Source organism: Marmota marmota, unplaced genomic scaffold (genome assembly GCF_001458135.2).
Source record: "Marmota marmota marmota unplaced genomic scaffold, marMar, whole genome shotgun sequence".
In the NCBI taxonomy this organism is placed as follows: domain Eukaryota; kingdom Metazoa; phylum Chordata; class Mammalia; order Rodentia; family Sciuridae; genus Marmota; species Marmota marmota.
The window spans coordinates 815,384-823,466 of record NW_025999968.1 but is presented as its reverse complement, the minus strand read 5'-3'; the positions used below and the strand labels follow the sequence as shown (position 1 = coordinate 823,466).

At 46.8% G+C, this 8,083-nt stretch overlaps 1 protein-coding gene across 2 annotated transcripts in view; it reads left to right on the top strand.

Moving 5' to 3' along the window:
- The first annotated feature begins 2,526 nt into the window (after window positions 1–2,526).
- Window positions 2,527–8,083, top strand: part of Arhgap31 (Rho GTPase activating protein 31) — a 107,493-nt gene continuing 101,936 nt past the window's right edge. For both annotated transcript variants that reach the window (XM_048803266.1, XM_015478484.2), the window contains exon 1: window positions 2,527–2,659. In XM_048803266.1, coding sequence (XP_048659223.1) covers window positions 2,560–2,659 — 100 coding nt within the window. In that variant the 5' untranslated portion in view covers window positions 2,527–2,559. The remainder of the gene's footprint in view (window positions 2,660–8,083) is intronic.

Here is an 8,083-nt window from a genome sequence, read left to right as displayed (position 1 = left end):
AGCTGAAGTAATACATGCTAAAGTAAACTCCTAAACAAATGTTAATAGTGATAATTATAGTCTCATTACAAAATGACTCGTTATAAATAAAAGGAGGAACAAGCCATTATATCAAATGCCCTACTGGATATTCTCCAAGCAGCTCACAAAATGCTTAAACATTGCTGCCTTGGCAATAGGAAAGAGGATGGAAGGATTTCAGTGAGCAGTCATATAATAGCAGTGCTCCAGGAGGATGTGTCAGGCCTTCAATACAGAGGACAGATGAAGTGCTCAGCAAAACCCACTAGGAATTATTCTAGTAACTGAGGAGTGAATGATCATCACTGAGTGGGCCTGGAAAAGAAGAACCTCAATTGAGAGGCATCTTGAAGGACTCATGGCCTAGGCAGGACTAACTTGGTGGTGGGGCAGAAGGAAAGCAATGAGTCAGTGATTACGTGGAGATGTCTCACCATGATTACTGGGATGATGCTGGTATCACTGAGACAGAAAAATGGAAGGAAGAAGAGACCATACAGAGGGGCACAAACTCAAGTGACTGCAGAGGCCAGGCAGGTGTAAACAGGGGAAGACAGGCAGCAGAGGCTGCAAAACTGGAAGGCTCATCTCTCTAAAGAGGGAAGCCCTAAGGGAGCTGTAACAACCTGGCATCACCAATCCTTGCCATATAGAAATGCACTTGTGGTGTAACCATATCTTCCATTTTTGGAAGAGAAAGCAAAAATCCAGATCACTTATGCAAAAATCTCTTAACTCTTTAGTGCTGACAGTTTTTTTTTTTAATTAAAACATGGACTGCACCAAGACAAACACATCTGTAAGCCAGATTTGGTAGGTAACTATCAGGTTGTGAGCTGACATAGAGAAAAGGTCAGGGGTTAAAGTTCACAAACTGTCATGGTGATATATAAGTGACTGTAAAGGGATTCAGTAACTAAAATACTATACATAAAGCTTTTGCCAGCAATCTGAGCTGCGAGATTGTCTATCCTTCAAGCCTATATATGGATTTGTATTTATACAGGAAGTTTAATCTAATCCTCAAATAGTTAAATCACAAGAATTTGAGTGCTTACTGTGTGCTGAGTACACAGAAGTCAAGGAATTTCAAGTCCAACTGGAGAAGGAAAAACATGTCCTCCTAAAACAACTTGGGACAAATTATGAAACAATCTGGGAGAATGCTCTCTCTACAATTTGCTAAAATGTCAGAGGCCCCTTAAATCCCAGATTCTTTCCCCCAAAAGCACTTCCATTTAGCACACTTTGCAATAAATTTGCTCCTGCAGATGTGGGGTGTGTATGTGTGTGAATCTGTAACCAGAAATCGGATTTCTGGGGCAGTGGTAACAAAGCTGAAGCTACTCTAGCCCAAGGGTATCCTTACTTCAGCGTGGATTGGGGAGTCAGCTAGGCTTGGGGTACCGGGAGGGATGGAAGTGGCCAGCGCAGACCAGCTGGCTGTCAGGTAGGTCTCTCTGCTGGAGTCCTGGTCTTTGTTTCTGTCATTGCTCTTTAGGTGTTTGAGGCGGAGAAAGGCAGGCACCGAAATAGAAAGTGTCAGAGATAGGATGACGGTGAGGAGTACACTAAAGCAGAACTTTCTGAGAGCCCCATCGCGCACCCTCCTTGCAGAAGGCCAGGGCACCTCCTCCTGTCCTCTTCAAAGAGCTGTGTTGGAGGGGCAGGAAGCGGCGGCCGGGCTGCGGGTCCTCCTAGGAGAGCGGTGATTTCCTCTGGGCCGCCCAGAGCTATCTCTAAAGTCGCAGAACGGCCCGCAGGAGAGCGCATTCTCTCCCCCAACCGGTACTCCTCAACCCACCCACCTACTTCCTCCAGCTCCATACACACACCAGCACCGAGCTGCCAAAAATTTCCACCCTCCGCCCCCCTCCCTAGCTAACTTCCTTCCAGCGTTTCCTGAGCTGGATGATCCTAGGATTTGTAAGACAGGAAAAAAAGGAAGGCGTGAGGGCGGGCGAGGGAGACAGGATGCTTGTTTTTCGCTTTACCGAAGCCGTCTGAAGGCAAGACAGCGGGCCCAGGGCAGAGACACACAGCAGCTCCGGGGCGGTCTCCTCGCCCCTCGCCAAAGCCGCCTTCACCGCGCTCGCGATCTCTCCTGGGCACTTAGGAAGGCGAAGAGGAGAGCTCGCCTTCCCTCTGAAGCCGAGGAAAAGCAGCCGAAGACATCGCAGGCGCCTGTGAAAGTCCCTGCGACTCCAAGTGAGGAAGTGACACTCCCAAGCGAGCCGGCCCGCAGCTGCCAGCTCTGCACGGCCTCCGGCACCGCGGCCCTGGAGGCGCGCGGGGTGGATTTCAGGCTCTGCTGGCTCGGCCGCGCTCCCCGCCGCGCCCCGGCCCGCGCGCGCCGGCACCCGGGCTCGCAACCCCTCGGGGTCCATGCCCAGCGCCCGCGGCCCACGTCCTTCGGTTCGCCCATGCGGACCCCCAGCGCCGCGCTGCAGCCAGTGATCTAACCCCGGAGACCATCGTCCGCGCGGTGCCTAGCAGAGAGAGGGAGAGACGGAGGGGCAGCCTCTTTGGGACTAACTCATGAAGAACAAGGGTGCCAAGCAGAAGCTGAAACGAAAGGGGGCCGCCAGTGCATTTGGCTGTGACCTGACGGAGTATCTGGAAAGCTCAGGACAAGATGGTAAAGTGCCTTCGCCTTTCCCCCCCACCCCTTCTTTTTGTTTGAGAGGGGGATGGATTCTCTTGAGGTGTGTTCGATTCAGTTTACAAGTTAATGTGTTCCAGGCTTGTGCGTTCGCTGAACTTTTTTTTTCCTTTTAAAATAAGAACATACATGATTCTTAAGGTGCACAGCGCTGCCACCTCGACGTGCAGAAGCAGTGTCAGTTTGTCTCATACAAGCCGTTCATGGGCGGCGCTGCTTCAAAGTTTAGCTGGCCACCTCTGGGGGTGGGGGTGGGAGCCGAAGAGGTCCTGATCCAAAACTTTGGATGCGGGAAAGGAGGGATGAGGCGTAGACATGTGCCAGTGAACAGTGGGCTTTCCTGGGTGCACAATCGTGACCCCCTTAACTGTCCTCCTGGGCTCTCCGATTTCATCCTCTCACGTCCTTTTTGATTAATGTGCTAGAAGGCCCTGTGATGAGGGTGGGGGTTGGGATCCTGGCTGGGGGAGTGGTTGCACAAACATTTTCTGAATTTCTGAGCTGATGCCAAATATATAGAACCTCCCCGCATCCTTTGCCCAGCTACCCAGACCCTTTACCTCCTCTGGCTTTCAAATTAGCATTTGGTGTGTCAGGCAAGAAGTGTGTTGTTGAAAAGGTCAAAGGGCCTCAATTTTAAAATAGGGTAAGCCAGAGAAAAGGAGAGTGTTTCATTTTTCAAGGTTGGCTTGATAAAAAATGTGTGGGGTGGGGGAGAGCGTCCCTGCCACTAGAGACAATTTAAACATTTGTTGGGGGATGGAGAAAGAAAACAATCTAGATGTAATACAATTACAGCATTTGAAGTTAGACCTTTTTTTTTTTAATCATAGGAAAGTTGGGGAAATTAAGCATTAAATGACTCCTTTTGTAAGGTTGTAAGGTTGACTGGCCCTGCACTTACCCATGACAAAAAGGCCTTGTCTTTGGAAGCTTCAGTGAAAGAGATTATAGCCCACTATAGAGGCGATGTGTTTATACATAGATAGATATAACAAAGGAAAAAATTAAGGGCTGTGTAGCTGTGCAGAATAAATGCCTCCAGGAAAATAATCTCAGAAACTATTCAATTTGTCCATATCAAATATGCATCTCAAAAACAGAGCCGAGCTTTTGTTTCACTTCCCCTTTTTTTGAAGACTCAGCACCCCTAGTAATTTGCAGTGGTGTGATATTCCTGTGGTATTCCAGAGTTCAGAGTCTGCTGTGTCATTAGGACAAATGGCTTAGTATTTTAGAGCTCAGGGAACCATAGGTTTCAAAACTGCCTCTTTTGAAATTGAGGCATATCTGAGTCAATTCATTTAATTCTCACCAACAATTTGGAAAGGTCAATTTGAAATAGCAATCACTTGGGTTGAGCTTTTTTTGAGTGTGAGGGAATGCCAAGCATGCATCTTAACCACTATGGTCAGAAGCTTAGAATGAAGTGTTTCCCTCCACCTGTTTTTGCAGTGGCCTCAGGTTAATTTCCAGCTATGCTAGGAGCACCTTCCATCATATGGGTGTTATTCTGACCCTTCCTCCAAAGCTGTAAGAGTTCATAAGGTGCCTTGCCAGAATGGCCACTTCTTACAAAGTCATTGATCATCAGATGACCCTGAACCCCAGTGTTCTGTGCAGATATCTCGGAGATACTCTTACGTGGCTTTTTTTTTTTTTCTTTCACCTGCTTTATATTTTGGGAAACATTTCTGCTTCTGCATGTTTCGTTTAGGAAAAAAAAAAAAAGGAAAGGAAAGCAAGCAAGCAAGCTACTGCTTAATGGTGGTGGTGGGCAGGGGAGTCAAAGTCAGTACCCAGTGCTTCCCACCATGGTGGGGAGGAAAGGAAGCCTGGAGAGGTAAGGTCACACAGTTAATCATGAAGGATGCAAAGGGTCCTGACCTGTTAGGTGCCTTTCCCCTCCCTGCCTTCTATGTCTAAGCCAACATTCTCTTCTAATGATTTTTTCCCCCCTAAATTGAAAGCAGAAAGCTCTGCCACAGGATCAGCAAACTTTCAAGACTGAACATACCTGAACACAGTTGATCTTTGAAATGAAAGGCAACTGACCCACTTAATGATCCACATTATTGTGCTAGATGGAAATTAAGCATGCATAAAAGCAGTTTATATAAATGAGAGTAATTAGTATTTCCTCTACCCCACAGTTAACACTAGTTGGATAGTTTTATTTTTGGCTATTGTGTAGCATCAAGAAAGTCAGTTCTAGTTATTTTCTCTAAAATAATGTAGCCTCCTCATGGAGTTCCCCAAAACTCTGCTCCCCAGGAGGAAAAGCTGAGCTAAGCACTGCCCCTCTCCCCACCAGAGAAGAAGAGCATCTCAGAATGTTCCGAAACTTAGGAAGCTGCAGAGGACCTTTAAGATTGACACCACTGTCATTGAACTTTGGAGGTCAAGGGCAGAGCAAGAGACCTGGTTAGAGGCAGAGAAAAATGGATTCAAGTTTGGGATCACAAAGGCAGACGGGAAGAACAGAGAGATGAGGAAATAGCCCCTGTGCTTGCATAGGAAGGAAAGCGCCACACTGGAGTGGAGGATGAAGCTGGTGACAATTAGCTGTGCACAGGTCATCTCGATGTGAGGAAGCTACACCCCTGAGTGGGAACTCCAGGAAGACATAGGCTGAGCACAAAGATGAATGTCAGTCACTCCTGTAACTTCTCAAGGCCCTGCCCTGCTACTTGCAATTGGACAGATCTGACAGAACAGGGTATATGGGTGACAAATAGGTGTTCAGCTTAGAATGGATGCTACTCAGGGCCAGTTGTCACCCTTAATCTTTGTGAAACTGATGAAGAACAGAAACTCCTTCCATTAGAGGTGCACGCACACACACATCCATATCATGTATACAATTTTTGCAGGCATCCACAGAGATGCCAGTTTTCGTCCCTACTCTGATCATCTCCAGCAGCTTATAGGCCTTGTGTGAAGGGACAATAGCCCCCTTCTTTTTTTTTTTTTTTTTAAACAGTTCCAAGGATCAAACCCAGCACCTTGCACGTGCTAGCTAAGTGCTCTACCACTGAACCACATCCCCAGCCCAGTCCAGTTTCCCCTTTTGACTACTTTTCTCCAGCCTAGTAAAAACACCCTAGCATGGCATGCAGTGGTTCCTGACGGACTGGGCCAGAGCCTCTTTCACTTCCCCTCCAGCACAGTGGCTGCTGCCCCTGGCCCCCAGCTCTCCCCTGGGAACCAGCTAACAACTTTCTCTTCCTGTCTGGGATAGAGGGAGATCACTCTTTGCTGCTGTTGCTGAAAAGAGGACAGCTTTCTTTTTCTTCTTTTTGACCACTGACTATGAAGACCTTTGCTTGCAGCTGTATAATAAAAACCCATCATGCTGTCACCTGTGGTCCAGAAGTTGTGGGAGAGGCCAAGGTGTGTCCATAATCATTCCCTACCTCTCCCTGATGAGCCCAAGGTTCTGGGTCTTCCAACAGAGCTTAGAAATGAAGGGCCAAGAGCCAGGGGACAAGTAAGGGAAGATTAGGGGGAAACGTATCTTCTTCCCCTTGCTGGCTCCACTTTAAAGGCTGAGGACTTTCTCACTCTTTCTTACTCTTCTGCACCATCTTTGTTCATCTTACTCAGGTAGAAAGTGATATCGTTCTGGCTTAGTGGCTCTCCATTCTGGCCTAGTGGATCTCTGTGATTACAGTCACCTGGAGGACTTTTAAAAAAAATGTTGATTCCCAGGTTTCCTCTCAGACCAATTAAATCAGAATCTCTCCCACATAATTTTGATATGTAGCCAGGGTAGAGTACTGCTGCCTGCGGTATGTGGGTTTACAGACCATTTTCTCTGGGAGAAGTAGCCTTGGCCATTTAAATGCTCCCTCTGAATTTAATGAGAATTGTGAACCTTTTTATTTCTAAGGATTTTCTTTCTCATTCTTACCAGGTTGAAGAAACATGTATATAAATATATATATTTATATAGGGTACACATGTATTTGATTTGAGGGATGATAGAAGGTCCATAACAAGTAAATAAATAACCAGTACAATTGTAATCTTAAATTTGATGAAAGTAAGCTCTAGTATTTTAAAGAACAAGGCTAAAAGCCAGTGGGAACTTTTTAAGATGTAGCCGTACTCCATTTCTGATGGTAAACGAATCCCTCACTTTGTTTATTCCTTTATTTTGCAAATATTTATGAAGACACTGTGCTAGATTCATCAGGAAAGAAAGAAAGATGGGCTGCAGATTTAAGAAATTTAGTTTCAGGGATGTGAACAAATCTTCAGAAACTAATGTCCCAGTTAACTTTGAAGTTAACTGACTGAAGGGGAACCTGGAGGAGAAAATGGGAAAGCTTTGATCTCTGATTAAATAAATGAGATACTCAAACATAAACAGAAGCTAAGTCTCAGCACAGGAGGTAAATATTTTTTCTGTTCAAGATAAGATTTAAAGCTAAATAGAGAGCAAGGGCAAGGGTATTCTCTTTGGCTTAGTTGCTTCCTTCCCAGCTTCTTGGCTGGCACATCATTATCACACCTTCCCTGGCTAATTCCACATCCTTTGGGTCTCAGCTTCAGAAGATTCTGGAAACCTTCCCTGATCCACCCTTGCTGGAGGCTCCTATTACAACTGCTAGAACCTTACAACCTGGAATAGAATTCCAACTTTCCTTGTTCCCGGCTGAGTCACCCTGGGGCAAGTGACTTACCCCTCTGGCCTCAGTTTCCTCTCTTGTGCAATGGCAATAACAGCATGGATGTGAAAATAAATGAGTCAGTGTAGGAAAAGCACTTATCAGAGGGCATCTTCATGATAAGCTATTATCATAACACCTGGACTTACTTGCTCCAGCACATTCACCATAACTGAAGCTCACTGACAGAAGGAAAGGAATTGGTTAGATCCCCTAAGAGGGAAGGGAAGGAGGATTACTTGCCCCACTGAATGCAGAGGCCAGTTCCTGCAGGGATTTCCCAGAGTAACTGCAAGGTGGACCATCAGTATACGGTAATGGAGAAGCAGAACGTCAACCCGAAGCAAAAGCGCCCTCAGAAACCTGAGAGTTGCAGCCAGCGGGGACTAAAGGAGAAGTCAAGTCCTGGGTGGGAAGCTGAGAAGACAGAGCAGCAACTTAGGAGGCTTGAGCTTCCCTGTGGACTCCCAGAGTGGCATAGGAATTTCCAAGAGAGAAGGGTAAGGCTTTCAGCCTGGAGCAAACTGGATCACCCTGAGAGCGGGCTGCAGCTGGCTGTGTAAGTCTGGATATGACAAACAGCCCACACAGAGAATAGAAACGGCTACTTCCACCTACCCACATGCCTCCCTCCTGCCCACTCTTTAGACCTCTGCCAAGAGCCCTTGACCACAGGGACAGCCTCGCCCTTCCTCCTCCCCGACCCACCCACCCTGGCAGCCACCCA